We start from the raw sequence: 23,424 nt of genomic DNA, 5'->3' as shown, positions 1-23,424 counted from the left end.
CTAGATGAATTATATGGAGACATGACAAACTGATGCATAAATTATATGGAGAATTTGACAAAATCTAAAACTATATATTTTTTGGATTGCTCACAGTTTGTATTTTAAAAATAATAAATCATATGGAACATTTGACAAAATGATGTATAGAAATGGAACTATTGGATTGTAGTAATGGGGCGCCATTTTTAAGAAAAATGCGTAACATGGTGTACATATATTTGCTCTAAGGGTTCAATGTATATATTGCTTACGCCCCAACAAAAGTTACTGAAAGAACATGTAGATTAGGGCACGAATTTTAACTTATGACCACATGTATGACTTGATGATGTGACATGATTACATGAAGTGAAAAAATAATTACTTATGACCACATGCAAGACTTGATGATATGGTATGGTTGCATGATTGCAAGGAAAAAAAATGACCACATGTATGACTTGATGATGTGACATGATTACATGAAGTGAAAAAATAATTACTTATGACCACATGCAAGACTTGATGATATGGTATGGTTGCATGAGGAAGAAAAATAGATAACTATTTAAGAATAGAAGTTTGCAAGGAATACTCATGAATTCTAAAACTGCTCACAAGTTTTATAATTTTTGAAGATTTTTTCAAAAACTAGTCATGTATCTTAAATAATGTTTGTGGATTTAGATTTATGTTGTGAATTTTTAAAATGTTGATAAACATGAAAAATCATCAGGTTATTTAAAAATTTCAATCTTTTTAACAAACATTTATAAATTCAAAAAACATGGAATAATTGAAATTATGCTCCCTAGTTTTAAAGATATTCATAACTTTGGAAAATACTCATCAGAAAAAATAGAGAGGAAATAATACAAAAAACATTTGATATCGATAATAATAATAAAAGAGAACCTTTCCAAAACCGAATGGACCAGCCTACATGGTTAATCCAATCACATCCATAGGTTTCCATGTTTGATCGACCGCCACGGCGGTATGCATGGAATGTGAATTACCATACTAATCGTTGGGAAAGATATAATTAATTTAAAAAATATGCATCGATAGTACCGCTCTAATCCTACATTTTTCATGTTTAGCATCTCTGTATCCTCGAAACCATGGCGGATAAATAGAAATTGTCTAAACTCTTGTGGAAAGTATGGACCGGGCCGGCAGCCCACGGGGCAGCTTGCAGTTCCGCGTGCTAGACACAAAACCGAAACATGGTCCGTGCCCAATCAATCGTCAAAGCCCACTGACATTCCTACTTAGGGCCATTTCTTTTGCTGGCTTTTTTGAGCTTCTAGAATAAGCTGCCCCCTATCTAGTATATTCTGGAAACCCAACAAAATTTAATTTAAAAAAAACTAATAGTTAAAACAGCTTATATTCTGTAAGCCACCAAAAGAAGTGGCCCTTAGCCCATCCAGAATTACCAGCCCACGTTTCACCCGTTACCCAGCACCAGCAGAGCGAGCACGCACGCACGCTCCTCCCCACTCATCAGTCCCCACTGGGACCTGTCACTCCATTCCACTGACAGCCGGACCCACACAAACCAGCCCCACACTCCAGCGACCACACACCTGCCGCCGCCGGTCGCCCACGCGCCAGGTGCTCCCGGCCGCCCTCGCCACGCACTAGGCCGCAAAGGCAAAAAAAAAAACACCTAAAATACACATTAAAATACGTAAGGAAACCCATACATATACAATACGGAATAAATAAAAAGGCAGCAGCGTGGTAGGGCGTAGCGCAACGCCGCTTCTCCTCTTCATTTTATTTTTGTTGATCCCTCATCTCTCACCAGAGACAGAGAGCAGCAGAGCACGCAGCGACACTCCGCTCCGATCACTCCACACCCCACCCCCACCCCCGCCCCCGCCCCCACACGCCGCCGCCGTCCCTCGCGCGCGCGCGCCCCGTAGATCCGATCTTCCCCGACCCGGCCGCCCGATCGGATCCGGCCCGAAGGTGAGTGCCCCGAGATCGATCGATCGATCGCTCGCTCGCTCGCTCGCTCGTCGGATGCGGATTTGAATCTGAGCTCTCTGCGCGCTGCTTCTAGGGTTTCCGCGGTTGGCTCATGGTTCACGATGGCGCCGTGAAGGACCACCACCACCAGCAGCAGCGGGAGGAGCAGCAGGAGGAGGAGAGCTCGCCGGATATCCCCGCAACTTCTGCATCTGCGGTGGTAGCGGAGGCGGGGGCGGGGGTTGTGGGCGCGGCGGGGACGTCCAAGCCCGGGAGCGACAAGCGGCTGGGCGTGCGGCACCCCGTCAAGTACCGCAGGTTCCGGGTCAAGGGGAAGGCGATGGCGGAGCCAGGGGTCACCCCCGCGCACCAGCCGCTCGAGGAGGAGCTGGAGGAGGGCGAGGGGGAGGTCGAGGAGGAGGCCTCCTCGCCCGAGCGGGAGGTGCGGGCAGGGGTCGTGGAGGTGGAGGTTGAGATGGAGGTGTCCTCCTCCTCAGCAGCAGCGGTGGAGATGGAGGTGGAGGAGGGGGCTGACATGGACGTGTCGCCGGCTGCGGCCGTGGCCATGGTGGACTCGGAGCACTCATCCGAGGAGGATGACGATGAGGAGGAGGTGTCCTCGCCGGTGCTGGCGCTGCCGGACCAGGCGAGGGGGAGGCTTGTGGCTACTCTGGTTGTGCCCAAGGACCAGGACCTGGAGAAGGAGAAGAAGGAGAAGGAGAGGCAGAGGGAGAGGGAGAGGGCCGACGAGGTCGGCTACATGAGCGGCGGTTGCAAGAGGTAATGCTCGCTCGCTCCTCGGTTTCATTTAATTCGCGGGCTGCGGACGCTCCGTTTCGTTGGCGCGAAGTGCCGTTGGCCTGTTTGATTCAAATGCTCTACATGTGCTGCTTGTGTTGCGATGTATTTAATGCAAGGCGGTGCCGGTAGAGCTTATAACGTAATTGCATGACCATGTGCGTGTGATGCAGAGTGTAGCTTTCTGTGAGTCAATATGCTGCATTCAGGATCATAACTGAACTAAGTTGTGTGTGCAGTTTGCTAGCTTGGTGGTTACTCTGTGGGATTATGAAGGTGTGTTTGGTCACGACTCGACTAGCTCTACCGATTTTGGCACCACCATAGATTTTTTGAGAGCCTAAGTTTACGTGCTGTTTTTAGCTGGTCCCATGCAAAATGGAAAGAAATGCTTTAGTGAAAATACATGGCTCGCTAAATACCGGTAAACAACAATTTTGATTCAGTAATAAAGGCAGAGGGTTGCCTTTGCAACACGCCTGCACTGTCCCTTTCTGGCCAGAATATTCTAGTAGTCTTCCTATGTAGAATTATGTATTATTTCAGACTTGTGATGAACCATGACATGAATTTTTGGAAGCCAACATAAATTTGAAACTCTTGTGTGATTTTTCCTACTGGCAGTAGTGTCCAGTGAACCTGTTGCATAGTATGCACACATGCCGCTGCTAAAAGAGTACTGGATGCTTACTTTTAGACAAAGAGCAGTGAACGGCATAATTGTGCTGCAAAGCATAATGTTGCGTCTTACAAAGTTCCGTTAAGGCGTTAACAGGTGGTTGCTTGCTGGTTTTCATGGACTGCTCTCCATAGTGATGTCACCTTCTGAAAAAGGAAAACACATTACTATTATTTTGACGGAAACATTAGAGGAGGATACTATAAGTGGAAGCGCAATACCATAATGCAAAAGCTGCTTTTCAAGTGAGAATGATAAAACACCTTAATGCTACCGAGATATATCTAAATTCTACAGTATTCTACAGAACTACTCTTTGGCCATATGAATAATATAGCTTCACTAAAATGTTTGGCAAGTTATTCTCCAAAACATTAAACAACATATCATATGGGAAATGATGTGTTGAAAAGGAACATTTGCTGTTAATACAACATTTCTTAATCATCAGATCTTAAAGATGCTCGCGCAATATCTAGATAGAAATAGAATATTGGCATGTCTTCATCATTAAGTGGGTCAACTACTCAACTTAGTATTACTTTCTTCAACCAAACCAACTTTGCTTGGAATTATTGTGGGATCAGCAATCGTATGCCTTTTTCTAGGGTAACTTGTCTAGTCCATCACACCTACTTCATTAGTTGGTGATTTGTCTAAATTTTGCTCCCCCTTTTACACCCATCCTCCTCCCTTGTGGCATCAATCCATTCGACATTGGTGATGAGCAGCTTAGAGTGTGGTTGCTGGAAGCATGCATGGCCCAAAAGTAGAGATGAAGCTACTCAGGGTTCTGGAACAGTTTGCTATTCCCTTGTATAAATGTACTTCATATAATGCAGAACTTCATAAGTCTTGAACTCAATTTGTAACAGCTGCAATTATCTTGTCGAGTTACATTGGATTAGTCGTAAAATAATGGTTCTAAAGATAATTTTCTTTCCAAATGGCTAGGCGTGTCTTGTTAAAAATGGGCAATTTTTATTTCTTTAAACATACTCTGTTCTAGTGATGATATTTCTGGATCCTGATCTTGCTATTTAAAGATTATTATTTCAATCTCCTTCCTTGGATAGTTTGAGAAAAAAGAAAATTATCTTTCTTCGATTCAAGTGGCTGATCGCATACATCCCATATTTATTAGACCTACAACTTTTAGTTCAAATACATGCATCTAATTTCTATTAACATGTACAGGTTATTTTCTGTACTTCCATTAGACAGCCTTCTTCGCTATACACTTGTGCTATCAGGGTTTTTGCAAAATTATTTTACATTCCTTGTACATGAAGTTGTAAGTTTCTAAATTTTAACAACAGGCATTTTTGATTTTGACTGATCTGCAGTGATGATGGAAATTTGAGTTGCGGATATTCAAGTTTTAGAGGAAAAAGGGCAAGCATGGAAGACTTCTTTGACATAAAATCATCTAAAATTGATGATAAACAAATAAATCTCTTCGGAATATTTGATGGTCGGCGATTCTTTTTTCTTGTAGACATCTCTTATCTTTCCTCAATGGTTATATGCCTAAACCATTTGTTTTCTTGCAGGTCATGGGGGTTCACGTGCTGCTGAGTATTTGAAGGAGCACTTGTTTGAGAACCTCATGAAACACCCGCAATTCATGTCAGATACAAAATTAGCAATAAGTAAGATTATCTTTAAAAAAAAGTAACTAGCATATTTTTGTTAATGCTATTTCCAATATTTCCTTGATATTTCATGTCTGGACTATCTAATTAGTGGTAACGCGCAGGTGAAACATATAAAAAAACTGATTCAGATTTCTTGGAATCTGAAATCAACACCCACAGAGATGACGGGTCAACTGCATCAACAGCAGTTCTGCTTGGAAATCATCTTTATGTGGCTAACGTAGGTGACTCTCGGGCTGTAATATCAAAGTCGGGCAAAGGTGATTGATTCTTATGTGTTGTGCATTCATTAGTATTTGATGCAGCTAGATTTGTTGGCACATGCACAGCAGGGCCTAGCATGGTTACTGTACAATAATAGAGGATGGTCTATGTTTCAGGGCACTCCCTCACCAGTTGAGTTTAGTTACGGTGTTGATGTAATCAAGTATTTGTTGTGGAGGACTCTTTCTATCATTTGGTGTTCATATTGTTATGAATGCAGTTTAATGGTCATTGTTAAATGCTAATTAGTTTAAATAGTTTCCACCAAATTAAGAATAGAGACGTTTTCCATTTTGTGAAAATTTATAGCTAATGTCTCTTTTTTACTTAGTTCAGTCATCATCATCTTTTATTATTGGATAGATCGGCGCCGTACACTCTGGGAAGGCATATACCACAGCTTTCCATTAGTTACTTGGTATATTTATGATGATCAATATGTAGTGGGTCTAATAATTTGTAACCAGGACATGGTGGAAAACACTATGCATGAAACATGTTTGTTAACTTACCACCACTGATCAACTCTTCTTTCTCTGGAACAACTGTTGCTCATTTCTTATCAACCTGGCTTTCTTATGGAGTTGGTTGTTGGACATGCACCAACTTGAATATGCATAGCATAAGATTACTTGATTAATATCTAGTCCACATAGGGGAGTTTTGGGACTTGCTAAATTGCTTTCTTGATCTCATCCAAATTTCACAAACAAAAGCTTCCTTAAGCATAGTAAATCAGAGGTCTTGATACTTGTTGCAACGTCCAAGGGACATGCTTACTTCTTTGGCACAGTGTGAATGTTAACAATCCAGATGTATATACCTGCTGAATTATTGGTAAAATAGTGTTTTCTTATTCACAGCTATTGCACTCTCTGACGATCACAAACCAAACAGAAGTGATGAGAGGAAACGAATTGAGAGTGCTGGTGGAATTGTTATGTGGGCTGGTAAGTCATGCATTCATCACAGAAGCACCAACTTGACCAAACTGCATATGTTTATATTTGAATAAAATTTGGGTAATCCGTATCTATTTATTTAGCAGAAATAATATTTGCTTGGAGTCGTGGAGCTTGGTAAATCTGATAGTAGTAAATTGGCCTTTTCAGGAACTTGGAGGGTTGGTGGTGTACTTGCAATGTCTCGGGCATTTGGCAACCGCTTGTTGAAGCAATTTGTTGTCGCGGAACCAGAGATTCAGGTAACTTGTGCTTGTATACTTGGTGTTTGTTTCTAGCCAAAAATACCCTTATATTCTGATTCATGGCTTATATGTCAAACTATCAGTGATCAAGGTCTTTTGTGTGACCATTTATTAATTTGATAGGAACAAGAAATAGATGATGAATTGGAGTTTCTGATTTTGGCCAGTGACGGGCTGTGGGACGTGGTTCCAAATGAGGTTAGTTGCTATCTACATTAATTACTTGTTTAGAGGTGCACATATCCCTTTGTTCACAAGGTCTACCAGAGTAGAATAATAAACTCAGTTGGATATAGGAGTTTAGTTTGATTTATGGCACAGACAAAGCGGAGTGTTGATTTGTGAACAACAAGCAGTCAGGACTTGTTATGATTTGCCATGCATGTAATATATGGTCCACAAAATCATGGCAGTGTGCAGATTTCCTGATTCAGGAACACATGCCATTTACATCTGGATTGATTGCTGCATAAATTCGTTTTATCTCGCTGACATTTTTCTTTGTGAAAACCAAATTGCACTCAAGAGAGTAAGCACCTTCTCCTGACTGTTATTTTACTGGTTTTACAAGAATGAGGATTGTTACCATAAGTTTTGCAGCAAGTTTTTGTGCTTTACATAATGCTAGACATATCTCAAGTAAAAAGTAGCGCAGTTGTGATTTTATTGTTTTCTCAAGGAATGCGTTTGTGATTTTTTGACTGGTAGAATCGTTAAATAGCCAACAGAATTTCTCTCATACTACCTACTTCCGGAAGTAGTTGTCGCTGAAATGGATGTATCTAGACATATTTCAGTGCTAGATACAAGTAATTCCGGACAGAGGGAGTAGTTCTTTTGGGCAGCCTTTTAAAGCTGGTATCTGACTATTTTACACTTGTACTTGCATCTAAAATATTTTTGTGCCACTTATCCTCCTGAAGAGTTGTACTGTAGTACATCTTAATTGATGAAAACCTCATAGTTCGTTCACCTTTTGTCCATGCAGGACGCTGTCTCGCTTGTGAAGATGGAGGAGGATCCCGAGGCGGCGGCCCGGAAGCTAACGGAGACCGCTTTCGGCCGTGGGAGCGGCGACAACATCACCTGCGTCGTTGTCAAGTTCCAGCACAGCAAGACGGGCAGCGGCGACTCCCCTCCCATATCTCCCCCGGGCGATCAAATTTGATTGCTTCTATTTGTCTGCTATACATGTTGTTGTTAGCCTTTAAATTTACAGCAGCTGGATGTATGTTTTTTCTGTTGAATGAGAGTTGTATGTACATTGGCGGCTCGTACTAGATGTCGACTTGCGTACATGGCTGGCGTTTAACTGGTATACAAATTGTGGTGCTGGTTACATACAGTGGTACAGCTTGCGAGTATTCCTCTTATTAAGTTTTTTTTCTTTTTGAGAATTTGCCCTCTACGTTAGTTATTCAGTAGTAGGAACATGAAAACAGCCTCTCCTGCCGCGGCACAGCCTTGAATCTATCCAATACCTCCATCACGAATTCACAGTTGATTTGACCCATCCTGGCTAGGGAGCTCTCCACCTCTCAACATTCACAAATCACGACCTTGGTCTGGAATGTCCAAGGCTGCTAGCAACTACTTCCGTTCTTAAATACTCCATATGGAGTATATGTCTTTTTAAAGATTTCAATACGAACTACTCCCTCTGTTTCTAAATATAAGTCTTTCTAAAGATTCAACTAATGAACTACATATGAACGTATATGCTATATAGATATATTTAAAAATATCTTAAAAAAATTATATTTAAAAATGAAGGAAGTAGTAACTTCATGGATTTTGCCGGTTGGAACCTTATTTCCACATGTGTGTATTTGTTACTGATGGGGGCATCAAATAATGGTTCGCTCCCATCCCATGACCATACAGTGCACAGTCGAAAGTGCTGTGCGGACGATAAACATGATGCACGAGCACGACAGCCGTCTGCTCAACTTTGATGATACACATGGTCGCACTGACATGCTATGTTGGGCAGAAATCGTTCGATATGCGTCGCATAGCAGGGTTGTTGCAGATTGCATCTTGCATGACATTGCCGTAGTTGCGATTTCAAGTAAGCTCGTACGATATTCTTGATCACTCGTCACCAGAAAACTGGTTGCACCTTGAGTTTCCACAACGCTTTTCACGTGTCAGCTCCTCGGGGATATAAATCATCAGGATCCTCCAGTAGTCGCCAAGCCTGTTTCGCAAGCATAGCATCATTGTGAAAACCTCAAGATCTCGGACCCCATGCATGCCTCCTTTAAATTTTCATATAGCCATTTTATCCTACGATAGCCAATTGTATTTCTTTCCCGCCCACCCGTACTTGGACATAGATGCCTATATTTTCTTGCACAACCCCTTAGTGAGCTTGAAACAACAACTCATACAAAAGGTTGGTAAAGTATGAATCACCATCTTTTTTTTTTTTTTTGCGGGAATGAATCACCAATTTTAATTGAACTTCTTTTGCTGCACATCACATATATTTCTTACACCACCCATGCATCTTGGATCTAGATCTCTCGATTATATTTTAGTCCTCTTATGAAGCTTGCATGCTATCTCAACGTAAACCTATATAACTTAATTCACAAAAAGAAAACAACTGAATTGTTTTGACGGCATTGATGCATGATGCATTTTACCATGCCCCAAGGTTCTGTTTCCAAACTTAAATCCACATCACAAGAGATAGATGGGCCGTAGTGAACAGTATGAAACATATGGTTGTTCATGACAGATTTGAATTGTTGTCTTTTCATTTCTCGAGAGTTGTTTATTGTGTTTGGGATTTAAATTTGGAGGTCTGGTAGATGCAACTAGCTAGTAGCATGATTGGTAAGTTTTTTCCGTAGCTGCTAAGTAACCCTAATGGAATTTCTTAGGTACCTAGAACGGAAAGCACCGTAAATAAAAAGATGGAAAGAAAGCTTGGCAATTAGATTATGTTTGGGCCTTTTGTCTTTTGTCTTTTTTTTTTGCGAATCAATGAGAGTTTTATTCCATGTGTATAGGATCACAATCTAGAGGCAACAACTCCTCAATACAAGGTGGGCTCCTCCCAAGCCATACAGCAGTAGTGAACTCCGTACGACTATACTATGTCAATTGATGTGCTACCCTATTTTGATCACGCTTGATTTTAGAAGGAACAAACTCTTGACCCTCCATATGATGTTGAATCTCCTCTACCAAATGACCATAGGCTGATCTGGACAAGCTTGCCCCGATCATTGCTTGCAGAGCCACCGAAGAATCCGATTAAACGACAATTGGTAGGGGGCAATACTGCAATGCCAACGCCATACCCTGCATAATCGCATGCAGCTCCGCTTCCAGAGCATCATTACAATTGAAGATGCACCTGTATGCCGCGAAGATCACACTTCCATCATGGCGTCGAAGTATCATACCTGCCGCTGCAGACCCATCTTCTTGCATGAATGCACCATCCACCGACAGCCGCGGCCAAGGAAGAGGGTTAGAAGGGCTATGCATCTTGACAGATGCTTCCTGCAGCACCGACATCTTTTCTTTAAGAATCTCTTCGGTGGAGTACTTCTTACACAGGTTCAAGGAGATCATGTAGCTTGGATCATTGTAGGGAGAGCATGATGAGGCTCTTCTCTTGGTGGAGTAGTTAGATTATGTTTTCGTCTATTGTAAGACTGACATGTTCTTTTCCTTCTCACACACATCGAGGATGTACTAAAAATATACACACATCAAGGACCAAGTCTGGTATGCGGCCGGTTGATGCACATATATTCAAATACATGTATATACTCCTTCCGTTTTAAAATAAACGACTTAAAAGTAAATCAAATTTACATTAACTTTAATACAAAATTGAGTTATTTTTGAGTCATTTATTTTGAAACGAAAGGTACATTTGAACACCATAATTTAATTGTCCCGTTGTTTTGCTAGACTTTATCGGAATGCATCTCTTACTTTCCATGTACAGAGCTTCTTAGCGAATGAAAGGTGCGGGGGCCGTAGTCCCGTCAAAAAATGCTTGTGTTGAGCCTGTTCCTTTTTCCATAAATGGCCAATTCTCACGTCAATTAACCCGAGAATGTAGGATCGTAGTTGAGCTATAATTATCTGATAATAATTCAGAACCCTGCAACCAACTGCGGCCAAATTGCCACACCCAGCAGATAACCCAACCATCTCTCCGATCACCAGTAGTCGTCGCACGAGCACTTGCCGTCGACGAAATGGTGGAACCTGGAGGCATCGCGAAGAATAATCTGCCGGCCACACAGAGCCGAAACGTGCTTGATCACCTCATGGCAGTCCCTGCACATCCTGGTGTTCTTCACCACCCTAACGGGCGCCCGGCTCTTGTCCGACCGGATCAGCCCGTAGACGACGGCCAGCTTCTCGGTGTGGCAGAGCAGCAGCAGCTCCTTCTCCTCCTCCGGGACGTCGTAGGCGATGCAGCCGGTGTCCGGCACGTACCCCACCATCCTCATCTGGGACACCAGCCGGCTCATCTCGTCGTATATCTCCGGCGTCTCCGGGTGCGGCGACGACCCGCCGTCGACCTCGAAGACGTGGATGCTCCGTCCGGCCTGCGTCCAGCTCCACCCCGGTCTCGCGTCCACCCCTCTCGCCTTCATCGCGTACTTGAGGCTCTCCGCCTCGTCGAACATCTGGTGCTGCTCGTACAGGCTCATCATCGCCAGGTAGTTGGCCGAGTTGTGCGGCTCCAGCTTGAAGAGGTGCCTCGCGGCGGACTCCGCGAGGTCCAGGTTGCCGTGGATGGCGCAGCCGGTGAGGAGCGCGCCCCATGAGCTCGCTCCGGGCTCGGCCGGCGACCGCTCGATGAAGGCCATCGCCTCGTCGAGGTACCCGCGACGGGCCAGCAGGTCGACCATGCAGGCGTGGTGCTCGGCCGTCGGCGCCACGCCGTACTTGGCCTCCATGTCGTCCAAGTACTCCCATGCTTCGGTGACCAGGCCCATGGACCGGCATGCGGTGAGCAGCGCCGTGAAGGTTATGCCGTCCGGCTTCAGCCCCGACCTCCACATGTCGTGGAACAGCGCCGTCGCCTCGTGCGCCTGCCCGTGCACGGCCAGCCCGGTGAGCATCGCGTTGCAGCACACCAGGTTCTTGCCCTGGACCCGGCCGAACACCCTCTTGGCGCTCGTCAGGCTCCCGGCCTTCGCGTACATGTCGATGAGCGCCGTGGAGACGACGACCTCGCCGTCGTAGGCTCGCCGCAGCGCGAAGCAGTGCAGCTCCTTGCCCTTGGTCAGGAGGGCGAGGCCGGCGCAGGCACGGAGCAGGACCAGCATGGTGACCAGGCTTGGCTGGATGCCGTCCTGCTGCATCTCGGAGAAGAAGGTGAATGAGTCCTGGTAGTCGCCGCCGTTGCAGCTCCCGGAGATCAGTGAGGTCCAGGAGACCACGTTGGGCGCCACGCCGGCGGACTTGATCTGCCGGAGCAGCAGCATCGCCTGCGAGCTCAGCCCGTTCATGGCGTACCCGGTGATCAGCCCGTTCCAGGTGGTCACGTTGGGGTCAATCCGGTGACGTTTCATCGCCTCCACGAGCTCCAGCGCTCTGTCGAAGTGCCCGGCGTTCGCGTGCCCTGCGACGAGCGAGTTCCAGGTGGCCAGGTTCCGGTGCTCCAAACCGTCGAACACTCTCTGGGCGATGTCGAGGCGGCCACACTTGGCGTACATGTCCACGAGCGCCGTCCCCGTGTACGCGTCCGGCGAGAGGCCGTGCCGGAGGAAGAAGCAATGGACCTCCGTGCCGTGGCCGAGGGACCCCGAGTTGGCCACGGACTTGAGGAGGCTCGACACGGTTGCGGCGTCCGGCAATATGCCCTGCTCCAGCATCCTGCGGACGACGGCGAGCGCCTCCCGGTCACGGCCGTGGCGCGCGCAGCCGGAGAGCACGGTGTTCCATGTTGCCAGCGTGGGCTCCGCCGCCTCCGACGTCTCGGCGTCCCTCGCCATGCGCTCGGCGAGTTCCAAGGCGTCGTCCACAAGCCCGAGGCGCACGCAGCAGGCGATCACCGCGTTCCACGCGACAACGCCAGCGCCGGCCGTCCGAAGCAGCACCGTAGTCGCCGCGGCCACGTCGGCGCCCTCGGCGTACATTCCGGCGAGGAACCCGGGGACGAGCGGGTGCGCGTCGACAAGGCCGACCCGGAGCGCGTGCGCGTGCACGGCCCGCCCCTCCAGCCGTCGCCCAGCGCGGCCGCACGCGTGGAGAGCCCGGGCGCACGCGTAACCGTCGGCGGCCACCCCGCGCGCCCGCATCTCCCGGAACGCGCCGATCGCGCCGTCCCAGTCCCCCGCCTCCGCCAGCATGGCCACCTGCTTGTTCCACAGCACCGCGTCCTTCCAGTCATCCCCGTCGCCCTCCGCTAGCAGCCGCCGGCCGGACGCGCCGCGGCCCAGCCGCTCGAGCAGGTCCGCGAGCGCGCACGCCACGTGGGGCTCCCGCGTCGCGTGGCCCGCCCTCACGGCCAGAGAGTGCAGCTGCGGCGCGAGCCTCCGCGCAGTCACCAGGTCGGTCTGCTCCGCTACCGGAGACTTGTCGTCTTCGCCGTGGAGCAGGTCGCCGCATTGGCGCAGCAGGGAGAGCAGGAACCGGGCGTCGCGGAAGGAGGAGTCGTCCCCGGCTCGTAGCGCGGCGGAGATGGGGGAGTCGGCTCTGAGGAGGGAAGGCGAGTAGGCTCCGCGCGAGGTTCTCGGGCTGGGAGGCGCGGCGTAGTGGTGGTGGTGGGGAGTGGGGAGCGCGGGGAGGGAGATGGCCTGAGCCATTGGAGGAGTCGAAGTCGGAGGGACAGAGCTCGGCGGGTAATGTTGCGGATAATGGAAAAGACAGTGACGGGGGTTCGAGGAGTGAGGTAATTGCATTATGGGCCGGGCTGGACGGTTCTGCCCTGTGGTTTTCTTTCTTTCTTTCAAACAGACTCTAAATAAAAGAAACTTCAACGGAGCGATTTATTTCGTCCGCGTTCGTTTGTGTCCGTACGAATAAATATGATGGCCTAACTTATTGCCAAAACGTGTCTGCGCCGATCCATTCCTTATCAAATTTTAAGACTGAAATGCACCGGCACGGATGCGAAGCGAACACGCGCGCCCCTTCGGTGTCCGCCTTATCCATACCCGTCGGTCGTCCAATTATCCGCGATCAACTTAATTAATGAAGGCCACCCTTCACAGGCGCACGCGTCAACGACCGCAGTCGGCCTTTTTTAATTCGAGTGTGTGACGGGGTTCGGCCTCTACTGCTTCCAGATCCCCGTCCCCATCTCGCCGCTTCTCTGCTCCCTCGTATCCAACCCTAGCCAGCAGCCATGGTCGGCTTCGCCCAAAACAAGGGCAAACCCCCCATCGTTTATCCCCGCGCGTTGCGTCCGAAGGAGGTCGCCTAACTCCAGCATAGGAGGGCGCTTCGTCCACTACTAGAAAAAAGGCTATAGCTAATATGAACATTAATGACGCACCATCTATGCGGTGCGCCACTGCTATATAGCAGTGGCGCACCTGTACCCTATACAGGTGCGCCATTATTGTCCATATTAGTAATGGCGCACCCTTCCCAGACTTAGCACTGGCGCACCACACCCAGTACTAACATTTTTTTTTTCAAAACTAGTAATGGCGCACCACGCACCACGTGCGCCATTAGTAACCCTGGTTACCAATGGCACATTCTTAGAAGGTGCGCCATTGGTAACCCTCCCCTCACTATAGGTCCTCTTCCCTCCCCTGTCTCCTCCCCCTTTGGCCGACCCTAACCACCTCCCGTCGCCGCCCAGTCCTCCCCCGCCGATTGACCGAGCGCCGCCGCTAGGGTTCCTCCCCCGTCGCCGCCGCCTCTAGGGTTCCTCTCCCAACGCCCGGTCCTCGCCTCCTTCCTCCGACGAGCGAGGGCCTCCTCCTCCCTCTGACCCGCGCCGACCATCGATGATGGGCGACGACAAGGCTGTCGCCTCCCCCTCCGCCTCCGCCGCGCTCTCTGCCTCCTCCGGCCGCGAGGTTCGCCCCTCTCGCCCCCTCCCTCCCTTCACGCCTCCTTCATTCACGGTGAGAGTTTAAACTCACCTCTTATCCCTTATTTGTGCCGATGCGTCGAAAGTTACCTGGTGAAAATTGCGTTGTTTCTCCTTTTACCCTTAGTGATGAATTATCTCCACATTTTAACCCTATTTTACAAGTTTTTCCTCATCCCGGGAACCTCCTGTGGAAGTTGTCCTAGATGCAATGTCAACGAAATATGAATATAAGTATCAGCAATAAATCTCTTAAATCTTAGGAAAAACATATCTCGCTTATTTTAACTCTAAACTGAGTGATACTTGCTCTAGAAAGAACATTTAGAATTATGCCTCAAATTACAGTGTTATTTTTAGGATTCTTTAGATGTCCTTGAATCCCGCATCCGCAATTCACTGAATTTATCTTATATTTTAACATTGCCTTCAGCTTAATTTAGTTACCGATACAACATTAAATAATTAGTGATTGAAAAAAAACATGCTTTAGACTATAAGTATTCAATTTTTTAGAACAATTACCAGTCAAGGTTGAGTTAAAATGAGCAATATATGCTTTTAATAAAGTAACTAATTTCCAATGATTTTGTGATGAGTTGGGACATGGGTCTGCCAAGTGGTCCCGGAATGTCACGATGGGGAAGGTTAATTAAATGGCACCAAATGTGAAATAATGCACAACTAGAGGGTAAAAGGAGGAAGAAAACTTAAACGTGGCAATCTTTATTCTAACAGTTTCACAATATAGGAGTTAAAGAGTGGAATTTACTAAAAAGTGAAACTGGCAACGGAAAAAACAGAGCAGCTGAGGACTGATACTTCATCCAATACTTTATGATATGAAACAAATGCATAACCACTCTTATTTTTCCTAAGTAAAGGCTCTGAGGTCTGAATTAAACTTAAGAGATATGTAACACAGTGATGATGAGCCTTTTGGAATTTGGTTGATGTCAATAATCTGTTCTACAACTATAACTTGGAGGTCTGGTCCATTCTTTGCTGAAGATAACGCTTAATGATTTTGGAAACCGAAGGTGAATAACTCTAGTTAGTGCTAGAAAGAAATAAGGTCTGCCTCCGTTTGCTTTTTTCTGGTTGATGTAGATAACTAAGTAGCTGCTGCTGTTAACTTGTGATGGTGCTGTTTAATCATCACATTCCCCTCCTATGATATGATGTTTGTCAATTATTATCCAAACCAATTATCATCTGACAAAGATGAAAGTAGAATGTTGATGTTCTTTATTCTTGTTCATTCATGCCTTTTCTTTTTCATACTTCCCTTGCACCGAAAGAGTGCTCTTCATGTTTGATAGCTTTGCTTGTTTTGCCGGAATGTTCATTCATTTTCGTTCCGGAAAATTTCAGGCGCTCCATATGTCCACTTTTTAGTAAAAATGTCATGCCCAATTTTTCTCTGTTTTAGGAAATGTCATCTAACGACGAATTCATTATGTGCGAATACTGCCAAGACAAGCGCGGCCTTTGCGACACGCCTTTCCTAGTTGATGATAGGCGCTTCAATATCATGCTGGATGAGGACTTCGAAGTGGATACAGTAAGTCACAACGACAAGTCTTTTTTCGTAATTAAGCATGACTTCTTTTGCTTCAACTTATAATTTTTATTTTTTACTATTCTACTATCGTATCCCCTGCCATGCAAAACATTATGTGTTGGATAAGATTGGTTTCAGTACTGAAATAAATATCTCACGGAAACGGAAGCTTGCGGCGGCGGAAAAGTGTTTTCGTGGATGCCCTAATTTTTTCTGGATTTTTAGGGAATTTATAGGCCAAAGAGCTAGGGCAGGGGAGCGCGAGAGAGGCCACAAGGCTGGTTGCCGCGGGCCCCCCTAGCCGCGGCAACAGGGCTTGTGGGCTCCCTGTGGGCCCCCTGCCTTGGCCCTCAAGCCTCCCGATCTTCTTCCGTTTTGGAAAAAAATATTTTGGGGATTTTATTCCGTTTAGACTCCGTTCCAAAATCAGATCTGAAAAGAGTCAAAAACATAGAAAAACAGGAACTGACACTTGGCACTGGATTAATAAGTTAGTCCCAAAAAAGATATAAAAGGTAAACAAAACATCCAAAGTTGACAAGATAACAGCGTGAAACCATCAAAAATTATAGATACGTTTGAGACGTATCAGGACTCCACTGAGAATTGACCTTTGCTATGGAGGTTCCATCGACATACATCTGAGCCAAGTGACAGTTGCACCGTGGAGAGTCGCTGGAGTAGGCCGTTCCATGATTGTAGTCTAGGTCCAATTAAATCTCTTCTCTACGTCACATTTCGCAGAAATGATTCCATTATAGTGGCGATTGTATCACCCTTGTGGCGCACAATGTTGTATAGAGCCGGATATTATTCCCGGAGCGTGGCATTTCCTAGCCACCTGTCCTTCGAGAATCTAATTTTGAGCCATCTTTAATGGCGAAGGATCCATAGTATAAGAAATATTTCTTCGTAGCCATTAGAGCCGCCAAAAAGTAGGAATCCCTAGGCTTCGAGTATACTTGAGATACCACCTTGGACCCCACATATTTCCTCCTTAGGAGGGTTTATCATACCCCATGTTTCGGCGGTAGTCTAAATAACCATTAGCCAAGGAGGGCGAAAGTGCCTTTCTGCTCCCGAGCTCATTTGAGCTCGGATGAACAGTAAAATCGAAAAAAATTCGAAAAATGTTTAAAAAATTCGGAATTTTTTTTAAGACCAAGTTTCACAAAAGTTCTAAGTGCATGAAAAAATTTGGCATGAACTAACATTTCTACAAGGCGTGGAAAAATAAACAAAATAGACACTCGCATTTTCAGAGCATTCATTTTGTTTATTTTGCCACGCCTTGTAGAAATGTTAGTTCATGCCAAATTTTTCATGCACTTAGAACTTTTGTCAAAGTTGGTCCCAAAAAAATTCAGAATTTTTTGAACATTTTTTGATGTTTTTCCGATTTTACTGTTCACCCGAGCTCAAATGAGCTCGGGAGCAGATACTCCATGTCCCAAGGAGGGCCCTATTCTTAACCTCAATGTCATGAATGCCTAACCCGCCTTGGTCTTTGGGACGGCAAACCACATTCCATTTAGCTAGTCGATATTTTTTCTCTCACTATCTCCTTGCCAAAAGAATATTGATCAGAAACAATCCAACCTATGTAAAATTCCTTTCGTCAACTGGAAGAAGAAAATCATATATAGTACCATATTACTTAGTACTAAATTTATGAGGACCAATCTTCCACCCAGAGACGACAATTTACCTTTCCAACCGCTAACTCTTCTTTGCAGTCTCTCCTCGACATGTTTTCATTCAACATTTGTGAGTCTCCGATATTGAATCTATATCCCTAAATATGTGATCGGAAACAGACCCAACCCACATCCGAACAATTTAGCGTACAGGTGGGCCTCGTCTTGAGCGTCACCAAAGTAAAACAATTCACTTTGATGAAAATTGATCTTAAGACCCGAGAGTTGCTCGAATGCTGATAAAATCAGTTTCATATTTCTCGCTTTCTCAAGATCATGATCCATGAAGAGAATCGTATCATTGACATATTAAAGTATAGATAGACCACCATCAACTAGATAATTTATTATCCCGTCAATTTGGCCATTAACCTTGACACGCTCAATCATGACAGTTAGCATATCCGTGACTATATTGAATAACATGGACGATAATGAGTTACCTTGTCACAATCCCTTCTTCATTTGGAAATAGTGCCCAACGTCATCATTAACCTTAATTTGAACACTACCTCTAAAAACGAAGATATGAATCATAGTTTGCGACTCTGTGGAAAAACCTTCCATTCTCAGAGCGTGTTGAAGAAAAGGCCACTTGAATTCGTCATAAGTCTTTTCATAGTCTATTTTAAGAACCACCTCATTTAATTTTTTCATTGTAATTCATGGACCGTTTCATGAAGGATAACAACTTCATCTAGGATGTGTGTGCCTTGCATAAAAACTGCGTATAGAGGACGAACCACATGTTGAGCAATCGAATTTCACTTAATAGTCACAACATTCGTGAATATTTTAAAGCTAATATTAAGGAGGCAAATATGTCTAAATTGTTGTATCCTTTCAGCTTTGTTAACCTTAGGTAATAAAATAATTTCATCAAAGTTTAAGTGAAGCAATTCTAGTTGATCAACATGTAGGTCGCTAAACAAAGGTAGGATGTACGGTTTGGTGACTTTTCAAAAGTTCTGATAAAACTTAGCGGGAAAACCATCTAGACCCGAGGCTTTGTTATGCTTCATAATAAAAATCACCTTTCTAACTTCCTCCTCAAAGTATGTAGCCTAATCATATGCATGCATTACCCCCAAATAATTAAATGTAGATACAACTCATAAAAAACAATGCATTGTCATGGTTGTATCTTAAATTATTAATGCTTTTATGGTGATAAAAGATGATGCATTGGCACATGCCTTATAAACCGAGGCGGAGGGAGTAAGATACAACATTTGCACGTCACCATAGATAAAAATGGTTAATAGCTCAAACACTTCTATGTATGAGCACAAAATCATTAAATTTAGAGACAACCTCTACTCCCTCCGTTTAAGTTTATAAGTCGTCTTAGGTTGTGAACCGCGACCAAAACGGAGAGGAAAACACGAGAAATTAATGTTAACTTGCTAATTAATACCATTGTATGCAATGAATTGATCACTCGTGCCGTGTTAATTAGTCTCAAGTCATTAAAAACATACACATGTCATGTCTCTTATTGGTTTATTTCTTTATTCATGTCAAAAATAAGAAACGAGGTGAAAGTTAATGCACCACGCCTAAATGTTATAAAATTGTTTGGTTTTCGTAAGATAACTTATAAACCAAAACAAAAGGGGTAAGAAATAATGCATTGAGCTAGTAGTCTCTTAAGTTATTAATGCTTCTGTAATAAAGTGCTAAAAAACGATGCATTGGCATAGGTCTCATTGCGTGAGCTCTACCTAGCCTGTCTTGAACTCTTGTCACGACTAGGCCTAGCTGCCGATCAGTTACCTCGTCGCTTCGTCTCCAGATTCGTATATATGTGATCCGACTGGCCAGATCAAATCTGCTTGATCCGAAGGATAGGGCAGACGGGAGCGCCATGAATTCAAGCAAATCTCGGCAACAAGGCAGAAGGCAGCTACTGGCCCGCGACCAGGAGCTTTAATTTAGGCATCCCGGCAAGTCCATGCCTCCATGGCCATTAGGTGCGCAAGCCAAAGCAAATTTACTTTAAGCTATGTTCACTAATTTAATGACAAATCGGTATAGGGTATATGTGCACCAATTCTCCTGTTAACTGATGAGTATAGGAGTAGATCTCTATATGTCAATTACTCTATGGTAGAATTGTTAGGGGGAGATGGTACATTTGTTATTTATAAACATTATACAAAATAACACATAACGAAGGTTATATGATTTAATTGAGAGTATGTTTTTCTTATAAGAAAAAAACTAGATTTAGGGTCCCATTTGCATTTCACATAAGGTCCCGAATTTCTGAAAACGGGACCGTTTAAGTTATGGCCAGTGCTACAAATCAATCGGCTGATGTGGGGAAGATTTAAGTCACCTTGCTGGCCGTTTGATCGACCCCACCACACCGTCAGATCCCTCCTCCCAACCGGTTTGAATGGTCAACGCCCACACGATCTCCTTCCCACGCATCACACAAACACCCCCTTCTCTCCTTCGTTCTTCGAGCACCTGCACCTCCCAGCGAGCGCTGCATCCGAGCCCAGGTAGCCGCCACCGATGCTTCACTTCAGCAATAACATAGGTGCAGCGGCGCTCCATCGCAGCAGCCGACACCGCCGGCGATGCTCCATTGAGACACATCGTTCCGATGATGCTTCAATGCATGCCCGACGCCCACCGACGAAGTTTCATTGTAGCATCGGATGTCTCTCGGCGGATCTTCACTGCAACACTGGCATACCCTCGGCGAAGCTCCATCTGCGGCGACGGTTCGTTGCAACCCATCACAGCATGAACGATTCGGCGGTGCTTCGTTGCATCTCCAGCAGTCCCGACGATGCCCCGCTGCAGCTATGTGGCCTCGCGGAGCTTCATGGGAGAAACACGTCGCTGCAAAAGATCACATATGCTGCGAGTAAGCACTATCTTGGAACGCCGGGGGCCGTCGCCGGCGAGAGTCGCCGGTGAGCTCCATGGGTTGCGATGCCGCTTTGCTGCACTGTAGCTCCGCCTCCATGCGCGAGATCCACGGGGATGCAATTCCCCTGGCTTTGCAACGCTGGTGTCCCGAAGAGAAGCAACTGTGGTGTCCTTCCATTGCACCACTGCCGTCGGCGAGCTCCACGGGTCGATGCTGCTTGCGCTGCATAGCATCTCCTCTGTCGTGACGAGATCCACGAGGATGTAGCTCCTCCAGCTTTGCAGCGCCGGTTTTCCCGATGAGAACCAATTCTGATTCCCTCCCTCATATCTCCGGTGGCCCGGAAGGGTTCAGCCGTGTTGTCCCATGTGGCGTCGGCGGCCGGCTGATGGGTGGATGTTGCTCCTTCAGTGGAGGAATGGAGATAAGGATAGAGCATCGGAAAAAGTGGCTTTGTACTCCCTCCGTTCCTAAATATAAGTAGTTTTAAAGATTTCATTAAAGGACTACATACGGTTGTACATAGACATATTTAAAAAAATAGATTCACTCATTTTGTTTCGTATGTAGTCCACTAGTACAATCTTTAAAAAGACATATATTTAGAAACGGATGGAGTAGAAGATAAAGTGGAGAGAGAAGAGCGATGCGAAGTAGCCACCTGGCGGAAGCAAGAGGAGGCCTATGTTTGGCTGTTTTCATCCGACTAATGGTTTTCCTTAAGTTATTATTGATTCGTGTGGTTATTTTTTATATTTAATTTAGGAGCTGTTCGGAAACCCACCAGCTTCAGAAGTGTGGTTATTTTTTTATATTTGATTTAGGAGCTGTTCGAAAACCCACCAGCTTCAGAAGTGTGGTTATTTTTTTATATTTAATTTAGGAGCTGTTCAGAAACCCACCAGCTTCAGAAATTTCAAGATCCACGAAGTACCCATTTCGTCGCTCCGTTGTTTTCAAACAACTGCAGCTCTATGTTACATTTACATGTCCTTAGTGTAATGTCCCCTTTGTGTATTAGCAATGTTATTACTCTAAGAAAAAGTTATTCCACATAAATGGAATTTTCCATTGAAACATTTCTTTCTAAAACATGGAGTTCCTTCTTAAATTTTCCATTGAAAAGCGGCTAAAAGTTCTTACACTACACTAATACCAGACAAAAAGAGAACAATCAACGGATAACTCTGCTAACACCTATCAGATACTCCAACATAGTTGCACCGTCGCCGGCCGCCCTGTATACCTCGGCGCACCAGCCTCCTTAACTACCATCTTGAGCGTGCGAACAATGGTGGAACAAAGTAACGGGCCGGCTGGCTTGGGGTTGGGCTCCACGACTGTCAGCGCAGCTCGGTCGGCGGCGCCGCTGACCTCCAGACGAGCGGCACGCGGCCCTCACGGTCCCGGGCGAGCCGCTCCTGCGCGCCGCCGCGGAGCTTCTCCAGCCGCGGCGCGTCGCTCTGGTGCATCACGAACACCTTGAGCACGTTGAACAGTGCGCCCGCCACCCACAGCACGCTCCCGCACAGGCTAATCCACCTCTCGCTCTCGCCTGGCAGGGTGGGCTCACCGCGGCGGTGGAGGACGGCCGCGACGAGGAAGAGCAGGCTGCCGAGGAGCACCGGGACCTGCACGCTGGACTGCAGCAGCTGCGCGCGGCCGTCGGCGCGCTCGTACGTCTGGCACGAGCTGAGCACCGAGCCCAGGATCCAGAGCACCGCGCCCGCCAGCAGCGCGTCGGCCGCGCGCCTCTCTAACCTGTCGCCCTGCTCCGCCATCAACACGTAAAAGCAGCAGTCTGTCAGCTGAAGCGGTCGGCGAGCTCATGCGTGATTGCGTTTCCGACGGTGGACACACACCCACCTGGGAGAAGAGCTGCAGCGCGAGGCCGACGATGGCGAGGACGCAGCCGGCGGCGTGGAGCGCGGGCGCGAGGAGCTCGACGAGGCCGAGCTGGGGGTCGAACCGGGCGAGGCCCAAGCGGCAGTCCACGCCGGCGAGGTGAGCCCCCAGGTCGTGCGCGTTCACGGCCGCCACCACGGCCAGCGCCACGCCGGCGACGGCGAGCCCCGCGTCCCTGGCGCCGACGCCGCCCTCGGACGCGCACAGCGCCGCGAGCCCCGCGGCCAGGAGCAGGGTCCCGAACATGTACGCGCCGGCGTTGATGTACTCCCACCGGCGCACCGCCAGCGCCGGCCCGTACAGCCGCGCCTCCCTCGCCGTCGCGAGCTTCACCATGGGCCTCACCGGTCGAAGGGGATCAAGCAGAGCTCATTCCAGGCTGCTCCGTGGACGCGTTACTGCGGACGCCAAGTAGTTAAGTAGCCAAAAACCGCCGCGGGTGGGAGTAAATGCGGCGGCGGGAGTTGGGGGCGGCGGAGATGGATGCGTCGGCGGAGTTTGGAAGGAGCGCGCGTGGCGCCGTGCATGGAGAGACGGCGAACAGGTGGTCTCTGCCTCCCTGCTCTGCTCCCAGGTGGAGCCATCTCTTTGACTAAAGGAAAGAGTTTTGCTACACCTACTTAAGTTGCTAACCAAGTGTTTGGTTGCGATGCTACATGTGGCTTTTTTTCTAGGCAATGCCACATGTGGCGTTTCATATATGCTGTGCGCCACGTACTACCAAATACCCACCCAGCATCCTTAACTTGTGTGCTGTCGTACGTGCCT

The 23,424-nt window shown here is 46.8% G+C and overlaps 3 protein-coding genes across 3 annotated transcripts; 1 reads left to right on the top strand and 2 right to left on the bottom strand.

The window, feature by feature from the left end:
* Positions 1–1,812: 1,812 nt before the first annotated feature.
* Positions 1,813–7,913, top strand: LOC123452231 (probable protein phosphatase 2C 52). Its single transcript, XM_045128848.1, has 9 exons — positions 1,813–1,962; positions 2,057–2,742; positions 4,786–4,913; positions 4,993–5,091; positions 5,199–5,357; positions 6,225–6,311; positions 6,474–6,565; positions 6,692–6,766; positions 7,557–7,913. Exons 2-9 carry the CDS (start codon positions 2,075–2,077, stop codon positions 7,734–7,736), a joined length of 1,488 nt encoding a protein of 495 aa, XP_044984783.1. The 5' UTR covers positions 1,813–1,962; positions 2,057–2,074; the 3' UTR covers positions 7,737–7,913.
* Positions 7,914–10,581: 2,668 nt separating this feature from the next.
* Positions 10,582–13,474, bottom strand: LOC123452220 (pentatricopeptide repeat-containing protein At4g01030, mitochondrial-like). The gene has a single exon (XM_045128838.1). The coding sequence runs from the start codon at positions 13,456–13,458 to the stop codon at positions 10,759–10,761; it is 2,700 nt and encodes an 899-aa protein (XP_044984773.1). The 5' UTR covers positions 13,459–13,474; the 3' UTR covers positions 10,582–10,758.
* An 8,376-nt stretch (positions 13,475–21,850) lies between these two features.
* On the bottom strand, positions 21,851–23,201 carry LOC123452212. The gene is made up of 2 exons (XM_045128826.1): positions 22,618–23,201; positions 21,851–22,520 (listed from the first exon to the last, which is right to left on the bottom strand). Exons 1-2 carry the CDS (start codon positions 22,990–22,992, stop codon positions 22,095–22,097), a joined length of 801 nt encoding a protein of 266 aa, XP_044984761.1. The 5' UTR covers positions 22,993–23,201; the 3' UTR covers positions 21,851–22,094.
* Positions 23,202–23,424: the final 223 nt, after the last annotated feature.

This window comes from Hordeum vulgare, chromosome 1H, assembly GCF_904849725.1.
Source record: "Hordeum vulgare subsp. vulgare chromosome 1H, MorexV3_pseudomolecules_assembly, whole genome shotgun sequence".
NCBI classification, from domain to species: domain Eukaryota; kingdom Viridiplantae; phylum Streptophyta; class Magnoliopsida; order Poales; family Poaceae; genus Hordeum; species Hordeum vulgare.
The sequence above is the reverse complement of the archived record's forward strand: the minus strand, read 5'-3'. Positions and strand labels throughout refer to the sequence as shown.